The sequence below is a fragment of the Epinephelus moara genome, chromosome 14 (assembly GCF_006386435.1).
Source record: "Epinephelus moara isolate mb chromosome 14, YSFRI_EMoa_1.0, whole genome shotgun sequence".
In the NCBI taxonomy this organism is placed as follows: Eukaryota; Metazoa; Chordata; class Actinopteri; order Perciformes; family Serranidae; genus Epinephelus; species Epinephelus moara.
Genome location: NC_065519.1, coordinates 11,581,896 through 11,602,847, shown reverse-complemented (window position 1 = coordinate 11,602,847; position 20,952 = coordinate 11,581,896). Strand labels below are relative to the sequence as shown.

The 20,952-nt window shown below is 43.5% G+C and overlaps 1 protein-coding gene across 2 annotated transcripts; it reads left to right on the top strand.

The window, feature by feature from the left end:
• The first annotated feature begins 406 nt into the window (after positions 1 to 406).
• On the top strand, positions 407 to 17,215 carry LOC126400418 (polypyrimidine tract-binding protein 1-like). Of its 2 annotated transcripts, none has more exons than XM_050061085.1 (16): positions 407 to 481; positions 1,276 to 1,329; positions 1,608 to 1,638; positions 5,555 to 5,615; positions 5,781 to 5,953; positions 6,389 to 6,535; positions 6,852 to 7,022; positions 7,417 to 7,527; positions 8,104 to 8,284; positions 8,441 to 8,521; positions 9,147 to 9,304; positions 10,677 to 10,710; positions 11,821 to 11,913; positions 12,205 to 12,421; positions 12,736 to 12,813; positions 14,415 to 17,215. In XM_050061085.1, exons 1-16 carry the CDS (start codon positions 474 to 476, stop codon positions 14,545 to 14,547), a joined length of 1,731 nt encoding a protein of 576 aa, XP_049917042.1. In that variant the 5' UTR covers positions 407 to 473; the 3' UTR covers positions 14,548 to 17,215. The 2 variants fall into 2 exon arrangements, with proteins under 2 accessions (XP_049917042.1, XP_049917043.1); XM_050061086.1 differs by lacking the exon at positions 407 to 481 and adding an exon at positions 982 to 1,051.
• Positions 17,216 to 20,952: the final 3,737 nt, after the last annotated feature.

Genomic DNA, 20,952 nt, shown 5'->3' with positions numbered 1-20,952 from the left:
ATTCTATTAAATGCAAACATTTCCTCATTATTCATAATTGACGGTGTGTTTATGTTGCTGATGTGTAGGCCTACTATAACATAAATTATTATGAGAGCCCATATATTTCAGTGCCACTCCACACAGGCCTGTTCCCTAATCCAGTCTTTAGGAAAGCACTTGAGCCTGACCTTCCCTTCCTTTCTTTCATCAATGTGATGACTCAGAGACGCCTTTTCATCACATACAACTCAAACAAAACTAACCACTTGATATGATGTTCTGGAAATTTGCCGCGGCCTTGTTTTTTCACAAAATGATGGTCGTCTTGTCCAATGGCGGCTCCAGCAGGAGCTTGTCCCCGCCTGCTTTTGGCTCTTGAAAGTGCCTGGACTAATCAGCGCTCGCCTCCGTGTGTTCAGCCATTTTGTAAGAAAATCAAGCAAGTCTGCCGCCCTACCTTCGCTTCAGACCTGCAGTTTTTTTCTTGTGCAATGGACGGGTAAGTGAAAAAGAACCACACTTAAGACTTTATTTTATTCGGCAAACCGACCTTTTTGGTATCTGTTTTTATGTGTCGGTTGCGTGTGAACATATTTCGATCCCGATGCTGTTTGAGTTAACCGTTAGACGGGGAAAGTTTTGAAACAGTTTTTTTTTTCATCAAAACATGCAACAGTTAGCAGTTAGCTAACTAGCAGCTGCTAGCCATCGCCACTGCTAACAAACGTTAGTTGTGTGAACCGTTTTACCGGACTAACTTTATTGTTTTATGTGAACGAGACTAACGCAAAGCAACAGTAACTTAACAAGAGTCTTAATTTGAACAAACTTGTTTTATTTAGGAGCACACGGGCAGGAGTCGGCCGCTTGGTAACGCCGAACATTAGTTAACGTTAGCTAACTACCTTGGTAACTTGGTTTCAGTGGAGCTCGAGCGCTAGCTAAAGCAACGTGTCTCATTTCCGCATTCATTTGTCTGCGGAGTGCCAGGGCCATGTTGAAGATGTCTGGCCTGAACATTTCGCGTTGATTGAATCAGAGACGTATACACCGGGTTGTCTTGACAGGGGTAGGATAAACAATGGCTTGTTATTCCGATCAAACGTATTTTACTCTTTTGATCAGCTGAACTAGACGGGGTTAAAGGACTTAAGATGCAGCGTGAATGTTGCATTGAACTCGCTCAGCAAGACGATCGTCGTACATTTATTACTACAGACTTGCTTCATTATTAATTTGTGATAAAAGTGTACACTCTGAAGTTTCCTCTTATGTTTTGCCAACCCTCTACAGCCGCCTAGACGCTGACTTGTATCCTCTGGGATCCGGCTACGTCCCTGAAATTGAGTAAGTATTTTGTATATATTTGCATGGCTGATTTTTAGATCGAGTTATTTAAGCTTTTGTGCTGCTTTCTGTATTTTAGTATAGTAAAAGTACTGCTCTGTAAATGAGGAAGTAAGTTTGCTTTTGGTTGAATTACAGTGTCATAGCCTATGCAAAGACTGTGGGTTTCCAGTGTAGACTGCTCTGCGTTGTGCATTGTTTAATAAGATCCCATGATGGATCATGGTTCTTTTTTATTTGATTTCCTCTCTAATTATGAGCTTTCTGTCTTTTCACAGAGGTGTCCATGACATATCAGTTGGCACAAAGGTAGGCAACTTTTGCATCTTCTGTTTCCTTAATCTCTGTCTCGACTAAAGCAAAAAAGCCATGAGCTAAAATGTGTGACATGGCCTTTGCAGAGTAGTTGTACATTTGTGTGTGGTGTTGATTGTGGCACCTATTGAATCGCCTGTCACCTTAAAGTTCCACTCGGTTTTCAAGTTTAAATATAGCTCCTATTTTGGCATTTATAGCCTTATTATAGCTATACCATAGTGCTGTAATTGGAATTACTGTCACCATCAAAATAGCTTTGAGTTCAGAAAATGAGTTTTCATTGTATTTACATTTTTCTCACACTGCAGCTAAATTAATTTTTAGGAATCTGTGGTTTGAGGGATTTTTTACAAGTCGGAGTGGAAATAGAAAAGAGCTGTGCTGACACTGGGGACTTGAGATGTATAGTGTGTCAGTTTGCAAGAGCTTCCTCTATAATTACAGAACTGCTGTCCAAAGCCATTTCTCATGCGTAATGAGTTTGCAGTTGCAGGCCGGCTCTCCTTTTTAAAGATTTATGATATACAACCAACGGTCAGCACACAGAGGTTGCAACAACTCTCAAGACTGTGGACATGGAATATTTGATAATTCGTTTAGAATAGATTATCTGAGGTGGGGCTTTATGTTTTCCTGTCCTGTTTCTGTTGGGTCGTGTAGCTGCAGGGAAATGAAACTTCCTGTTGTTTATTTTGTGTGTTCCTTAATAGCATGTTGGCCTTACTGGAATGTTAAGAAAGCCTCTGAATCCTGCCACGGAGCTTGATAGTTATTCAGCCTTGTTCCTGGCACAAGACGACACGACCCAAACCACTGAAATAAATCAGAAAAATATTGTCCAGTGTTTATCTTTTTTGGACGAATCTGCTGTTTGCATTTGCAGCGAGGAGGGAGCTGTTTACTTATTAAACCGAAATGGCCGCCCTTCTTTACATGTTTGTGTGTGCAAACTTGGGAGGACATTTGTTTTTGGCAAACGGCTGATTGTTAATTTGGGTTCCCAATAAAAATGCCTGCCTAAGTAGTAATCCTTGGTAACAGGGCCCAGGGCAGCTATGTGTAGGGGTAATTGAACTTAGGGCTGTAACCATCCTGCCGCGACTGTCCTCATCCTCCCGGCCAAAGGTCTTTACACTGTTTAAACAAGCCCTCTGACACACACGCCTGTAACCGGGACACACCCCACCCCTTCTATTCATTTCAGAAAGGGCCTGTTGTTTTTTAGCACGTTAACAATGCATGATTTGATGGGTGCTCATCAATACTCAAGATTTGACCCCTGATGTGGCTCTTCTTGTCTTTAACTTTTCCTGTTTTCTGGACTTGATGTACTGTGGTAGTGGTGATGCTGAGTTATGGAGCGCTGCCTCGCTGGAATCTGTAATTATTCCGTCTGGGCAGAGCGTCTGGCATTCCGCGGTCGCATTCCAATCTCCCCCCTCCAGCCCCCTGGTGAGGCACAGCTCCCTGCCCCCTCAACTGGCGAAGGCCGATCAGAGTGAACAAACATGTCTCTACCTGTGCTCTCCTCCTTTGTGTCTTTCCTGAGAGATTACCACACACCAGCCCCCCCAGCAGGCTCCAGAATGAGGTTGCTCGCAGGCGCCAATCATCTCAGATTTACTTTCTTTAGAAGATAATAATGGTTTCCCCCCCAAATGTTGCAAAAGCCCACGCTCTTTTTCCTCATCCTTTGATGCAATGCAAACCAGGTGTGATGTGGCGTATGGGAGCAGGGAAATTGCCCCCAGTCCATGTTCCCTTTTTAAAAACTAAGTTCAAGGTAGGCCACTGCCATTGTCGGTGAGAGGAAGCTGCTCAACAGTTTTCAGCATGTGAGCCAGTAATGTATCATCGTCTCCCGAAGGTTACTATTATACTGTCAGCCTCCCGAACAAACAAAGGATGTGAACAAGTCGATACACATTTAGTTGGTTTGTGTTGGAAAAACGGGTTTGGCACTGTGTCGGAGTCAACTAACAAAACATTTATAAGCTCCATTTTTCTTCCATTGGCTTTGAACTTTGTGCTGTTCTGCACACACTACCACACTCCCTCCTAGAGTTATAGGTATATTCTTCAGTCTTCTTTTTTTCACAATGTTCTGTTTTGTATGTGACTTGACGTTCCTGCTCTGTACTATTGACTGCCTTAGCTCTGTGGTTATTTTTAGAATGAGGAAGTAGGGGGAGAGAGAAAGAGTCCTGCCATGGAACAGTAACCATCAGTCCCCGGGAGGAAATTTAGCAAAACCCTGGAAGCAGGCTTGATCTTGCTGCTCTTCCTGTTTGGAGCCGGTCTGCTGACTGATAATGTCACATTGCCCGCCCACGACCACTGAGTCAGGCGGGAGCCACTTCCTTTATTTCTCATGGCCTGCATGTGGCCTTGGCCCATTTATCAAACAAAAATGTTGTTTTTTACATTTTCCTCCCACTAACTAGAGCACACTAGTGTCACCCGTTAAGCATAGTCATTTTTACCATTAGGTGTAAGTTTAATATGATGCTATTCACATTGTAGGACCTGCAGAGACCTTTTTTGTCCTCTTTCTGGCTCCATACTGTGCTTATAAACCATTCCTCATATCATTTTGGGTCATGTCGGTGTTGCAGTGTGTTTTGCACCATATTAATCTTAACTCAGTAATTCTCCTATGTATGCATTCCATTTATGTAAAGATTTGAACATTTGCCAGAGTAGGAGGCCCCAGATCCTGAAGCCACAGTGAAAAGGCTTAGGAATGTCTCTTGTTGCTTTAAGTTCCTGAATTGAGATAGCAGACCCTGTTTGTGTGGGCCTCAGAGTGAGAGTGACCGGCTCAGCCAAACCATCTGGAAGTCAAAGGGTAGTTTATACTACTGCTTACAGTGTTGTGCTCTCATGGCAACTCACTCAGTGCCCCCACACCGCCCCTTGAGAGTGTTTAGAGGCACCACCAAATGTTCTCTCTGAGATCCGCTTATTCCTGCCTTTTATGAGTAAGCTTTGCAGCCTGACAGGAACCCCAACCACCGTCAACAACAAGGCCAAGATTGTCAAGGTGGAGTAGAATGCTAGCAAACCTGCATGACTGGTTGTTGCTAAAGTGCTCCGGGGCTCTTCAACTCCCAGAGAGTCCTTGGGGCTCCATATGTGTGTGCGCCGCCGTGTAACAATGCCCCTAGTCTCAGCCGGAACAGGACTTTCATTGTAGAGTGCTGTAGAGCTTAGGCTGCTGAGCCACTTCTTGTGACTGCCATACTTCATCTCGCACAACCACAAACTCACACACAACCATGAGAACAGCCTTGAAACAGCATTTTATATCTAGTAGCGAGAGGGAGAGGACAGACGCGGCTGTTTCAGCAGACAGTAAACCAGTGTGGGCCGGGAGTGTCCCCATCTTGTCTCCAGATCCAGAGGGGCTTTAGTGTGTTATCCTTCCTCCTAATACTGAATTATGAGTGGATGGATTGTACGGACTGACAGCTGCTGTCAAGCTAAGGTGTTACCGCTGACTTGTGTGCCTCAAACTGAATAGTAGCTGTCCCTCGTTGAGTGTGATTGACGTTAAAACATGATAATTTGGCACATTGCCCCAAGTCAGAAATAATGGCCCGTCGTGACTGCCTGTGGTTTGGAACTAGGAAATGCAGCTGGTGAGGAGTATAAAATGGGATGGGAAGACATGGCTGTGATGAGAAGTCAGATATCCCCGCTGACAAGCTGGGTCATTTTAATTCTTCCTGGAGAGGAAGGTGGAGTTCTTCTCAAGCGTGTTTGCTCAATCCTCTTTTGGTTATCAGATTACTTCCTGCTTTATCACACAATGGCTCGGTAATATGAGAGCTGTGCTCTCCACCTGCTATGCCGTGCCCTCATTGGTGAATGCACTGAAGTGAACCATTGTTTTCTGTCTCTGCAGAGGGGATCCGACGAACTCTTTTCTTCCTGCATATCCAACGGGCCCTATATCATGAACTCAGGTAGGGGGGTTGCCATGGAGGGGTGAATCCTTTTTATTGAAGTGCTTGTCGTTTCTGTGTTGTTTTGTGTTGCCATGGTGACAAATCCATTATTCAAGAAGAACCAGAGCCCTCTGTTCCCTCCCTGATTGTATCTGCCTCTGGTTTTTTTGTCTCCTCTCGCAGCCAATGGCAACGACAGCAAAAAATTCAAAGGTGACGTCCGCAGTCCTGGTGTTCCGTCACGTGTGGTCCACGTACGCAAGCTGCCCAACGACATAAACGAGGCTGAAGTTATTGGCCTGGGACTGCCCTTTGGGAAGGTCACTAATCTGCTGATGCTCAAAGGGAAAAACCAGGTAAGGACTAACATATGCAGGCCTGCTCACCAAACCTGTGTGACTTGTACTCCTTGTTGAAATTTCTCTTTAGGCCGGGGGACAAGGGATCAGCTTTCTAGCCTTCTGTCCTGACCTGAAAACTATCACAATGACCCTTTTGTCACACCGTCGAGGTTTAGTGGGCGGGATGAGAATTCTACTTGCTAAGATTTCCTGCAGGAAGACATTGAATTCATTATCTTCCTTTTTTTATTACCTGCTGTTTTGTGTCAAAACAAATAAAGATATCAAATTAAATTTGGCTAACAGTAGACAAACGGTGATGGGCAGTAAAAATGCTTATAAACAGACCTGCTAAATTTTTATGAATGCTTAAGAAAACATTACCCCAGAGTGGCACTCTCTATATGACGGGAGAAACAAATTGACTGTTTCTCTGATCCTCCCCTGCAGGCATTCTTGGAACTGAACAGCGAGGAGTGTGCACAGACGATGGTGAGCTACTACTCCTCTGTCACCCCTGTCATCAGAAACCACCCTATTTACATGCAATACTCAACCCATAAGGAGCTCAAGACGGACAACTCCCCCAACCAAGTGGTAAGGGTGTGCACTCATATACACACACACACACACACACACTTGCTTGTCATGTCGACTGTTTGGATGTTAGGCTTAAATAGATGTTGTAGTCACTGCGAGATACTAAGAGTTATGCTGTTGGCTAAGTGCAGGAAATGTAGATGTAATTTTCCTCCCACCGGTAATGTTTGTAGGAATAAATAAACTGCAGAAAATTGTATGTTATAAAGTACAGCAATTGCCTTGAAACTACATTCACTCATTCATTCAGTCATTTGTTATAGCATACTTTTCTCCGTCCATGCTGAGCAGTTTCTCTTTCTTTCCCTCCCAGCGTGCCCAGGCAGCTCTGCAGGCAGTCAATGCACTGCATGGAGGTGGGATGACTAGCATGGCCATTCCCGCAGATGCAGCCAGCATGGGAGGAGCAGGGTCCCAGAGCCCTGTGCTCAGAGTCATAGTGGAGAACCTTTTCTACCCTGTCACCCTGGATGTACTACACCAGGTAGGCTTGAGCAACTACAGTTACCATGTTGTTTTGCATTAATATATGCTTGCCAGTTGCTTTTTATTCTTTAAACAGATCATGTATTCGGGGTGGTGGGATTTATTTATCAGGGTTGATATTTTAAAGTCTTGTTGCTCTTGAACATTGAAACGACAGCTGCATAATGTTTCCCTGACTTGTTGTTTTTTCAACACAACTGTCATCAACTGTCAGCAGACCTTCCTGTTTTTCTGCTGTTGTACTCAATGAGAAGAATGTAGTGGAACACACAACTCTACTGCACCATGCAAACTAACACACAGCATTGTTTAAAGTTTAAAGTCTAGTGCTGTTTTAATGCATTTTTTTGTGTTGCTATGTCACCCCTGATCATGCTATCTCCCTCCACCAGATTTTCTCCAAGTTCGGCACTGTGCTGAAGATCATCACCTTCACGAAGAACAACCAGTTCCAGGCTCTGATTCAGTACGCCGATGGCTTGACAGCTCAGCATGCCAAACTGGTAAGACTGGTTTAGACATTGTTCACACCAGTTTGCAGCAGGGTTGAAATTGCACATAGCTCAAGGTGTGTGCAGGTCCTTAATTCCTTAAGTCTTGAATTTGAGCTGCAGAGTGTAATTGCCACAAATGTTTTATTAGATTTAGTTTATCCATTTTTTAAATATCTTTTAGCAGGTCTTCTGCATCAAAGTCCACATTTCTGATGTTCCAAATCTTTAAAAACCTACCACTGAACCTTCAACTGTCTTTTACTTTATACTTGCACTTATCTGTTGGTACAAATGTTGATTAATGTACCTCACGCTAATAACCACATTCCTACACAAAGCTACCTCTACACAGGACCATATATATACTTTAAACTTGTCTGCAATGCTTTAATCAGAAAAAATGTTTTGTCCAAGAAATAGTCTTAAATTAGGTTGGAAAATTTATCTTAAGGGTCTTCAAAAGCATTACATGTAAGTGTCTAATACCCAATAGCAGCACCAGTGCGTTATATACGTTGAGGGGTCAATTGATCAAACTTAAAACTGTAGTTAAACTCACCAGTGTATATCTGATTTCTGTCTCAGTCTCTGGATGGACAGAACATCTACAATGCCTGCTGTACCCTGAGAATCAGCTTCTCCAAGCTCACCAGCCTCAACGTCAAGTACAACAACGACAAGAGCAGAGATTACACCCGACCAGACCTCCCCACCGCTGACTCACAGCCCTCCCTTGACCACCAGACCATGGCGGCTGCTGCATTCGGTAAGATTGGGGCAGGATTTAAAGAAGATTTTGTTATACTCTCTCTGATTTATTAGTTTGTATTAAGCACTTTTTGAGTAGTTTCTGAGTTTATGGGGTTGCTGATCTTTATTGCAAGTACACATTTGAGTTGGATTCTGTTTCCTATTGTTCCAGCTGCTCCGGGCATTATCTCAGCCTCTCCCTATGGTGGAGCTCATGCCTTCCCCCCAACCTTTGCCATCCAGCAGGCATCAGGTCAGTGCACGAACTTTCTCTTACGTTGCTATTCCATTTCAAATGAGAGTCTTATCCAGAAATGTTGTCTGCTAAGTACAGTATCTAATTGGCCTGTTTCACAGAAGACCTTTTGACATGACAAGTGTAAATGATCAGATTTAATGATGGCCGAATTCCAATTTGGCTGCCTTGATTTCAGGGTCCTGGTAGCATGCGTGCTGGCTGACAGCGGAGCCATCGTTAGAGTTAGTTTAACATGTGCTTTTCCTTTGTCTACTGTGAAAAAGGTCTAAAGGCCTTGAGTCAAACACTCTTCATATATTTTCTAGTTTTTATATTCTCCTTAGCCGGAGCAGGAGAGAGTCTGTGAGTCACTGTCTTCATTTAAGTCTCTCCTAAAAGAATACTTTTATTGGAAAGTATATCCTGATTCTAGTTAAGCTGTCTTTTTTATTGCTATCTCATTGATTTTAAATGGTGTTTATAATCTTGATTTTAGTTCTGGCCTTCTTATATTTCTTTCACTTTGGTGACATTTTAGTTTGCTAAAAGTGGTGCTGTATAAATATGGTTTATTTTATCTCTTCAGTGTAAAAAGAGCAGAAAATAAATGTGAAAGTAACTAATATTTTGTTCCTCTTAGGTCTGTCGATGCCTGGCATTCCTGGGGCCCTGGCGTCCCTTGGCGTGGGCCATAGTGGCATGGCGGCTGCCGCAGCGGCCGCTAGCCGGCTCGGCCTGTCAGGGCTCACTGCCACTGGGGGACACCACGTCTTGCTGGTCAGCAACCTGAACCCTGAGGTCAGTACACTCACTAGATTTAAACAGCTCCACACCCTGCCTCTGTCAGAGCACTGCTGAGAAATGATAACATGTAACACTGTGGTCCATAGACCTGGATTCGTACGAGAGCTCCGATGTTTTGCCGCCAGTTTCCCTCCACCTCCATGTGATCAGACTAGTCGGAGCAGTGTTTTTAATTAAAAAGCGGGTCATCAAGTCGAAACCTCTTCTCTTTCAGGACCTCTCTGTGTTTGACCAAACCTGCTGCATTTCTTACCTGCCACTTTGCTCACTGTGAATTTTAAGTTTATTCAAAACACTAACTTCTTTTTTTTTTTAAACTTACCATTTCATATCTTCATTTTTGTCCATTAGTTGAAATCATTCTTGAGTTGTTGGAGAGACAATATTACTTTTTCCTTTTGTTTTTGTTTTTTTAAAGAAACACACCATGTCCATGATTTAGGTCTTTTTTTTAATTTTATATAGCGTGTAGAATGTATAAATAGCCTGTCACACTCATTACATTTACCGTAGTTATTTAGTCATTACATTAAGCATGTTTATTTTAAGATCAGCTATTAAAATTGACATTCAGATTTGACTGTTTTATTATGTAATTGTAAATAATCTAAACAAACATAGGCTGTAATTAAAAGTACATATTGTCTCTGCCTTTTTCTGTATTTCATTGTTAATCTTTTTTTCTCTTCTTTTTCTCCTAGTGTTCCCATAGTGACAGTGCATTTTAATTTAGCCAGTTCTACTGTCTGAAGCACTACATTTCTTTGTGTATACTGACCTTGTTTTTTACTTCCTTTTTCTCTCTCTTCTTTCTCTGTCCCCCCCTCCTCCCTCTTTGTTTTTAAAACCCCTCACCTCAACTCTTGCCAACTGACTGCACGCCCCACAACCAATTGTTCCCCCTCTGTCCTCCTCTCCCCACCCTCTCTGCCACTCCTCTGGTACTACTCCAACCACTCCTCCTTCCACCCCACCCTACCCTCTGTCTCCCCAAATCATCACCCCCAATTTGGACACCACCCACTAATTGAAAACACGACAAAAACACATCATTGGCACCTCAAATTTTGCCGTCATCTGTCCTTCCTCTATCTCCTTTCTTTCCTCCACCTCATCCTCCTCTCTCCATGCTGTTTGAATTCTCTCCTCCTCCTCTTCTTGTCCTCTCTTCATTCTCTTCGTCCCTCATGCCTCTCCTTCCTCCATGGTACTGTGGCCTTCCTGTGGACCTCGCTGCCTGTGGCCTGCGGACATGTCCCGACTCCACTCCACTGTCCTCCACTCCGCTCCGTCTCTTTTCCCCTGTCCCCTGTTCCCTATCCCCCTTTGGCCCCCTGCCCCGCTGCTCCCCCTGCTGTCTCTAAAGAGCGTTACGCCACACTGCCTCTTTATTCTTTTCGGTACGTTATCATCCTTTCATCTCCTTTTTTATTACTACTGTTACCTGGCAAGGTGGGCATGTCTTGTCTCATGTTGTTGGCTTTGTTTTTTTTTTTGTTTTTTTTTTGTTTTTTTAACCACTGATGGCTCATCATCAGGCTACAGAGCTATGAAGGGTGGGGGTGTCTGTTTGTTTTGGGGGTTTGTATGACCTGTTTTGGTTGTTGTGGGTTTGTGTGAGGAAAAGTAAGGTGAGAACACCAAACAAAGCTGCAGCATTTCATTTAATTTCCATCAGCAGTGGTTTACTGTCCACGGGCAAAAAACATTTGCAGTTTTTTTTTTTCATCTTCAAAGAGCACAGCCCCTCAATGGAAATACTGCCTCACTAAATGGAAAACGTGGGGATCATTTTGTTTGGGAATGAGGCAGGAAGCCGATCTAAATTCTAAAGCACCCCCCTCAGGAAGGGGATAAAAGTCAACACTTTATTTGGTTCCACACGATCCAATTTCAGGCCATGAAAATTCAGCAAATTTCATTTTTGTTCGACTGATTTTTCCACGGTTGCCTTGAGTCACTCAGCAACAGTGCACATAATGATGAAATGCTGCTGCTTTTTTTAGCGATTGTGAGTTGACATATCGTTCGGATTATGTCACCATATTATTCCTTTGCAGTTTGTGTCAGTTAATGTAGGTATGTGCATGTTTAGTGTACTCCTGCATGTCTCTTTATTAGGCCCTCAGAGCTGGTCAAGAAATCAACTTTATTTCACTGTTGAGCGATCAGAACCACTCATTTTAACGCTCTTTGATTTTTACCTTCAAATCACTACCTCTCCCTTCTGAAGCATAACTATTATAGCTGTCAGCATCTGTGTAATCTGAGACGGTTGATGTAGGATTAGTTGTAGAACTGCCATGCACAATTGGACATTAAAATTGGTAGAATAGCCTGACAATTATTTATTAATCAGACAGTGTTTAATTGGTAGCAGTATGAATATTAATGTCCCTGATGTGATGGTTTAAATTGTTTTTGTTGCTGTGTTGGCCGTGTAGCTCCTGTTGAGGTTGTGTGTTTCTTTGTTCCCACTTGTATTGTGACCCCTTCCTCTTCCTCCCTAGGTGTGTACGGCGATGTGATGAGAGTGAAGATCCTGTTTAATAAAAAGGAGAATGCTCTGATCCAGATGTCTGATAGCACACAGGCTCAGCTAGGTAGATACACTCCAGCAACACACTATTTGCTTTCTTTGATGTGTCATTTTCTTTCATCTTGTTTTTCTGCCCCACACACACACACACACACACATCGTTTTGCCGTACATTGTTTGGAGCCTTTACCTCACGGGCCTCAACAGGGCGGGTCTTCCTTTGATGAACGCATGTTTTCTGATCATTAACTTGTTTTAACATTCATAACCACACTAAAAGTATACATTAATTTGATGCATATGACGGATCAAAGAGGGTAAAGATTGGAAGTTAATTAATATAATTGTCTCCCAGCTATGAGCCACCTGAATGGCCAGCGTCTTCACGGCAGGGCCATGCGTGTGACATCATCAAAACACACCACAGTGCAGCTCCCCAGAGAAGGCCACGAGGACCAGGGCCTCACAAAGGACTACAGCAACTCACCTCTGCACCGCTTCAAGAAGCCCGGCTCCAAAAATTATTCCAACATCTTCCCACCCTCTGCAACACTCCACCTCTCCAACATACCGTAAGTGCTGCTGCTGCTGCAAGAGCCTCATTTTCATTCCCTCTCTTTCCCCCCAGCAGCTTTTGTGCTGTAAGCTTTTTCCTTTGTAGTCCTGACTCATTTTTTTTTTCTATATTTAGTGCTCGGGATTAAGTAGTTGTGACAGTGTTTTCTAAACATGCTACTCTAGAGGTGCATTTTTAGATTTAATCAGGCCTCTTGTGTGTTGTTTCACAATACAAGTAAATAAACCCAGAGATGCAAACAAGCGGAGGGGATGTAAACCCACATAAATGCTTTATGTTGATTCTTTGTTTTCTCATCTGCTTTTTAAGGCCTTCTGTGGTGGAGGATGACCTCAGGAGGCTTTTTGCCAGCTCAGGAGCCACAGTCAAGGCCTTCAAGTTCTTTCAGTAAGTCTCAGTCTAGTTTCTCTCAATTTCTCTTTAACTGTTTGCTCCTTAAGGGTGTTTTCACATATAGTCCGAACTTAGTCGGTGCACCCAAAAGTGGACGGACAGAAAAGGGACTTTTCTTTTTGTCCACAATGTCAGTTCATTTCAAAGAGGTTCTCTGTCTGGTCTACTTCAGCTCTGATGGGGTCTCAGTCCTCTCTCTGTTCACACTATAGCCTTTATATATTACATATATATTGACCTAGTTTATTTCTTTTACTCTGATGTGGCACTGCAGTGCGGTTTTGAAGCCCCTCACGTTCAAATGAACTTAAAATTGGAGGAAACCTTAGTGCGTCTGTGCTGTAGACTGTTGCTGTTCGATGTATTCTGCATTCCACATGTGGAGACATGCAGTATCTTCCGTGGACCAAACTACTCCTCGTCCTGCATCCTTGCAAGCGTTACAGCCCAACGTGGTCTTGTCTGTTTATTCAAGCATCCCAGTGTTAAAGCATGTGATCTAGAGTAGAGCGCGACTCGGGCCGCCCTTTCCTGACCAAAGCAAAGCGAACCTGGAGCACTTTGTGTTCACAAGGCACAGATTAAGCAAACCTCATCTTAGACTTAAAGCGGACTGAACTCAGTTAGTTTGGTTTGCTTCAGAGTAGGGCATTAACAGAAAAGTCGATTTGTCGACGTCAGTGGCACAAGTCGACACCCCCCAGGAGGAGTCGACAAGTCGTGTGTTTTTTCCCTCTCTCTCTCTCTCTGTGTGGTTGTGTACGGAATGCAATTGCTGCCTCTGATTGGCTTACGCTGATACTTTATCCATGACCTAACCAATAGTCATAGTCACTTCATGAAAAGGGTGGTAACGTTACTTGGCGCGTAGAGGGGAAATTAACACAAGACCACAAGACAAGAGACATGGCTGCAGAGAACGTAGAAGGTGATAGGCCTGAGAAAACGCCTGAAGGCCCGAACATACTCAGGCGGAACATACGCGGAACAGACTCCGCGGAGGTCCGCGCAGACTCAAAGCGGACGTCCACAAGCCCTGTGCGCGCAAAGCTCAGATTTTCCGACCGCGCGGACTCCGCTCCACGCACCAGTGACTGCTCGGCATGTATTTTTCACATCGCGGGGATTTTTCACGGACATTTTTACAGGAAACTACAACGCGGAAGTGCGCTCGACTATGAAAGCCCGAATGACTGCGGACATTCCTCGCGGAGTCCGCTCCGCTAATAGTACGCCCGAGTATGTTCGGGCCTTGAGAGTGACAGACACACATCACGTGTGGAGATACTTCACTTTCCTCCGCCGTGTCAATGTGATGACATCATCAAATGACTTGTCGACTCGACTTTATTGACAGATAAGTCGACCTGAAAAAAATCAAAGTCGTTAATGCCCTACTTCAGAGTGGTCTGAATTCGGTTGGAGTGTTCACATGTGCTTGAATTTTTGTCTTTCCATAACTTCTTGTTTAGAGTTTGAGTAAGATGTCTTGTAGAACACAGAGAAAAACCAGTGTTCCACGTACAACATAGCAAAAAGAAGGCAGGCAGCATGTTGACACTCTGTAAACACATTGTTCCCTCTTTACTTAACAGAAAAGACCGCAAGATGGCCCTGATCCAGATGGGCTCAGTCGAGGAGGCGATCGAGTCCCTCATAGAGTTCCACAACCACGACCTGGGAGAGAACCACCACCTTCGAGTGTCCTTCTCAAAGTCCACCATCTGAGTGCCTTGCCCTCCTCCCTCCAAGCCTATTGCCACCTGAAAGCTACTTTTGTCAAGGTCGCCTTCAGTGGAAATGGTCACCATGACATATTTATGGTTGTTGTTCTTTGTAGAATGTTGCTCCCTTCACCATCCTTCATCATTCCATCGTTAATAGGTTTGGGTATCGCATTTTTATCAGTTGTGCTTATTGATTCCCATTTCTGGTCCCAGTTTTCGTTACCAAAATATAGTTTCCTAAACTGTAATGTAGCATAAAATACAAGGTATTTTAAATAAAGAAATGTAGATAGGTAGAATATTTCCACACATGCATTGTTTGCTGTTTTGTTTTTGAGTTATCCTGCTAACGTTAGCTGATTCTGGGGCATTCTGATTTTGACTGGGGACCTCGAAAGCAATTATATTTTCCTGTCTTGAGCTTCCTTATGTGAAGCTTAGCCACATTTGTAATCAGTAGTAATTTTGTAAACACTTTTCACATGCTTTTGCTCAAGTGTAGCAGACGATGTAAACAAATAGGTCCAAGCCTAGCTGAGGAATCAGTAAATGGAATCTAAGCACGTTTCTGTTTCCAGTTAACGACACGTTCTCGGTACCCAAACCAAATAATTAATTTGTTCCTTCATAAAGTTTTAAGTGAGGCCCTGAGAAAGGGGCAACATTCTGCAATGAAACATGTTATTGGAGGTAAAGTAGGGGCAGCTGATGAACTGTCACTTTAGACCAAATCGCTTAAAGAGAAAAAGAAAAAGACACCCTCCACCACAGATGTATGCTTATGTGGATGAATCCCATCCACACCAGACACACTTCAGCATTCCTTTTCCTATGATAGTCGTGTGGATATATCTATGTGTGCGTGCCTTTTTTTGAAATGCCACTTTGGAACCTGTTCGGCCAGTCAGAGAAAATAACGGTTTGATACAAAGGCTTTTTGTTTTGGCTCACAGACCTCAAACAAAAACACTTTATCTCCCAGTATCCATTTTGATTTTATCCTCGTCGTAAACTACCCGCCTATTTGCTTCCGGGGATCCATACCACTATCTGTCACTCAATAAGGATGCGTTTCTGCTTTCCATATCTGTATCTGCAGTCTTGTGCCTTACTTTGCCCCAGCCGGATTGCCTTAAGCATTGCTCGGGCTTTATTTGGGAAAGACGTGGCTCTCAAAATGCCTTTATTTTTGTCATGCCTTGTGGTATGTACCAGCATTGTTAAAGTGGGGGGGAAGTGGCTCATTCAATCTTCTGTTTGTTCTTAAACACATTGGTTTATTTAGGGATTTGTATGCATATATCCCCATTATATGTATGTAGAAAATATGAATGTAAGTCAGTTAGATGCCTAATATCCTCGCTAGGTGATGTAGCTCTGTTAGGTGTATCGTGGCAGGAGTTAGAGCTGTATCCAGCCTTCCTGTCTTACAGTCCCCACTCACCTCCATTTTAGTCCTCTCTCGGGGGGGGGCAGCGGTGTGTGGGGCGTCATTTAACCATATTATGTTCATCTATATGTGGACACCTATATATATTCATTTATCTTTTCTTTTAATGTTAGCATTTACATGTGTATCACTGCTAAGCTTAACTGATACTTAAATGTAGTGGCTGGGTTGGATCGTTATCACAGTGCCTTGAGTTTTTAAATCTGGTCGGTTGACTCTGTTTACCTCTCGTTCAGGTGCGTTCGTCTTACCTGTCTGCAAATATGCCTTTATCCCATTATATTCAGGTAGTCCTACCTGTGAGAGGGCAGCTTAGAGGCATTCGTCAACTGCGAGTAACACCAGTCTCGGACTGTGTCTAAAAAGAAAACCCTAAACCCAGTATGATTTCTTAAATTCAGGATTACAGGATTACAGGTTGAGCAGCTCTCACCCGATCCTGTCTGTGTCCACTTAAAGCCACAGTCAGGTTCTTTAGTGCACTTTTCCTCAATGGTAGGTCCAAGTCGGCGCCGTCACGCTCAAGTCTTAAAACGTCGTCACATTCCTGCGTGCCGCGAGCACCAGTTTTTTTTCCACAGCCTCGACCACTGTAGTTTTGGACCAGACACAGATGCGCTCTGTCTCTATTTTTGTAAAAGATTATTATGCATGGTTTAACGAAAGCTTCATGTAGCTACAGGCGGTTATTGCTGTTAAGGACCAAAGTATCTTCTACCCCTGCTGTTTTGTAGTGTTGTGATTTCTTAAAGGTTTTTTCACATTTCCACACTTTGTTTTCCATTTCTCAGATGCCTTGGACAAATGTCACATGAAGTTGAAATATCTTTTGGGTATCAGCCTATACTGTATATTGTATCTTTTTTTGTTGGATTGACTTTACAAAGTCTTTGGTAGAGATTGCTTTAGGATGGATAATTGAACCACAGTCCTAGCTGTGATGTTGATGGTGTAGAAGATTATATGCCTTTTCAATTATTTTTTGTTTTGTTTAAAGCTTTTATTTTCTCTCCTTTTTTTATATATGGGGGCGGGGGTGGGGTTATTGTATGAAGCGGGATTGATGGTTGTATATATTCATGTTTTTGTACCACAAAATCATTTGGATTATATCCACTTTACGTTCAAAACATGTATATTTTGATAAAACAATACAGACCTATTAAGCTCTGCGGAGCTGTAAAAAAAAAAAAAAAAAAAAAGCAGAAAAAAAACTTTTGTAACACAAAGACATTAAACCTATCTGAACACAGAAGTGTCTCTGTATGTGCCCCGCCCCCTCCCCTGCGCCCCCCCCGCCCCGCCCTTCCCTCGCCATTCTGTTCTCGTCTCTTGCATCTTCTGCTGCCTTCAATAAATCTTTAGTTTGTTCCTTCTTTCATCTGGCCTCATTTGGTTTCTGTCTCTTCCTCTCTGTCCTGTGGACCCGGTTTAACACCTTGTAACATTTTCCACACTTCCCATCCTGTTGACTACCGGAGGGTTATTTTATGTTTTTTAATCTTTTGACTATATTTCCAACTTCGTACTCATCCCATCTGCAACTTGACTGACTGCTCATCTGGGGCTCAGATCAATCCCGTTCCAATCCCTTGACGAAGCAGCTGCGGCGATGACGGCGGGGTGCGGAGTTAATTCGATATGCAACGCTGGATACTTGCTATTCTCTGTGATTCTGAATAATCCTCCATCCTCCTGTGCTCTGCTTTGACCTTTTCAGTTTAGCGGGCCTGTCTGACTCTGAGGAGTTGAAGCCAGGTTGCTGTGGAAACTAAGTCGCTGTATCTCATAAGATGAATAATTAAGATAAAACACAAGCATGGCTATCAGGCATATCTGACATCCGTGTTTAGCACAAGTTCCTCAGGGATGTGAAGGAGGGGAAAAACCTTCAATGACAAACTGGTCATACACCTCTTAATCCACTAGGGGGAGGTCTTGCTCTCTGCCTGCAATCAAAGGCTGTTGAAGCAGAGGTGACTTTACCTGCCACTCACACAATGTCAATAGTTAGTGGCTTAATCTCAAGTGCCTCCTTGGGCTTTCTGGCATTATACCTTTTTTTTTTTTTTTTTTCCGTCTTCGACTTCCTTACAGAACGGTAGAGAGGATTAACCTCAGATCTTCCCCTGCCTTTTGAGAGAGGGACAAATGAGAGGAGAATTGAGTCCAGCGGTGTCTGTATTTGTGGCTGAGAGGAGCTGGATTTTGTCGTATAATCCCAGCAGTTTGCCGAGTGTGGTCTTAAATAGAGTGTGCTCCAACTTAGTTTGAATTCACACAGCTGAGGCACTTGTTTCTCTTCTCTTATTACTTTGCATAAGAAGGCGAAAGCTTGAAGGTCACGGCAAAGACAGATACCTGTCTCAGACATGCAGGGCGTTACCGAACTGACAGAGAAATCTCAACAGCAGGTTTAAGGTTGCCAAAAGAAGCTTGTAGTCTTGGGCAGATAATTTATTTTAACATTGCCCTTGGGGTGCAGGAACAGTCGCTTTTGCCAAGATGTGTTCAGGTGCCTTTTTTTAAAATAAATCTACCAGTCAGGGTGCACTCCATGGCTGCAACTTTGATGCTGCTTTGATACCTCAGACCCTTGTTTACTTGCAGCATCTTCACTCTGTGCTGAGAGTAATTTAGAGCAGGGAGCAGTCTACTCAGAATCCTCTTTGGAATATATTGAAATGCAAAGAGATTGCATAATTGGGTGGAGGGGGGTAACTCAAAGTAAGATGATCCAAACATAGATTTGTGATGCTTTTGGGTTATCAAATACCAGAAGTCACTGGCACACAAAATACGCTCGCTTGATATAATTTTAATCTGTCGAGACACATTTTCTAAAAACGCTGAAAACTGGCAGGCGTGAAATGTACAGCAAGGGCAAACATTTATTTTTCAGAAGTTATTTGACACCAAAGAAAAGATGCTGCATAAGCTCTGTTACAACATCAAAAACATCACTCGCTTTTTTTGCTTTTAACTAGTTCAGTGTGTCATGCATGTTACCGTTCCCCCACCTCCTCCTCTCCACGGTCGTTTGCCAAATCCAGACCCTCGGGACGCTCCTGGCTTCATCCTGCGCCGTGTGCAGAGGGGGCTAAATGAAACCATGTGGGGCAGTGATCCTTTCACATCTGGCAACATTTATTTACATTAGTACTGCGGCCCTCTAATCAAGCAAATACTGGCGAACGCCAAGGCCACACACACAAGCCTGTCGGGGGACTCAATCGGGGGCTCAAGTGGGTTCAAGAGACTGTCCTGTGTATAATTTGTGACATGTTCAATCCCCCACAAAAGCCACTTAGTCACTGGGAAAACAGCAAAGGGCTGGATGTGTGAGACTTCAAAGTTGGCTGGATGTGAATGGCTGCTTTGTTAGTCAACAGCTTGAAAACACATACATTCATCTGTTTTAAGTTTTAAGAACTGGAGCCGGGAGATAATTCATGTGTCTATAATTTATGTCCCTCTTGAGCTGCAGCGCAATCACAGACTTAACCGGCTATAAATTCCAGGATTTAACGCCCTTTTAAGGAGCCATGTATCCATACACTGACTCCCTGACCCACATTCCTTTTAGATTTAGGATCACTTAAGAAGCCTTCATATCTGAATACAGCCAACACTGTGTAGCCTGCACAGCTTACACGAGATTTAGACTCACTTTCAGGGTGACACAGCAGAGGAGGGAAAAAGCCTGAAGCCAAGGTGAAGGATGTCTTTGGTGTATAGTGGCTCCCCCTTTTTAAAAAAAGCCATCAAGAGACGATCCACCTGTTTACATATGCACGCCTCAGACAGATGTTGAATAATTCATCCTCGGAGGCGGACAACATGCAGCTGTATTTGGGTTATGGGGGTGCATGGGTTCTCTTCCCCCTGCCTGAATTCATGCAGCCCAAATTATAGGCATTACTTTGCAGGCAGAGCAGGGCAAAAGCAAAAGTAGGACACTTTGCATAAAGGATCCAACCGAGAGGCACAATGAGATGTGAAAGATGGAGCTGCGGAAAGGTTCGGTTTCAAATTATAACAGGGGCCTTTAATGGAGGCGGGGCAAGTCAGTTGGGTCGGTTTTAGGAAAGTATCTTTTTGTAGGAAGCTGAGGGAGTTTGTTCACTGCAGAACATTCTTCTCTATTAAAACTGTAGGCAACACATTCTCACTCTGTTTGGTTCTGGACCTTCCACATCCAGATAGGACTTGAAAGGTACCCTGGGTGCATTGGTTGTTGACGTTCTAGGGCGTCATGTCAAGTTCTGCCTGTTACATGCATTGTCTTCTTTCAAAATACACTTCCATTTGCACAGGAACTTCACCGTTTATATACAGTCTCTTTCAAAATAAATGCACTACGTCAGTACAACAATGCAAATTTGTGTTTTTTTTTCCTCCAACAACTAACACACGTGGTTAGGTTTAGGATAAAAGAGCAGGGTTTGGCTTCAGGTCAGTGTTTGTTGGACCCCTCCGCCCTACTTGGACTTTCGCTGCCTTGACTTTTGTTCTTGTCCGGCTGCATTTCCCCTGACGCCGCAGAGCACCGTTAAACTATATCGCCGACCAGCTGCGTATCATGCTGACATTAAAGGACGGGGTTCTTCATCAGTGTCTGACGCCACAAGTCACTGCCCAAGTGCCAGATTTCGAAGACTTTGGAGTGAGACCAGGTTGCTATAGGTTATATTTCTCCCAGTTCAGTTTACCAATGTGGTGATGGCTCTTTTAAAAGGGACAGTACACCCTAATATCATTAATACACATTTTCTTCTTACCTGTAGTTTTGTTTATCAGTCTAGATTGTTTTGGTGTGAGTTGCCCAGCGTTGCAGATATCGGCTGTAGAGATGTCCGCCTTCTCTTGAATATAATGGCGCTAGGTAGAAGTTGGCTTGTGGTGCTCAAAGCGCCAAAAAAAATACATTTGAAAAAACTTGACAGCAATGTCTCT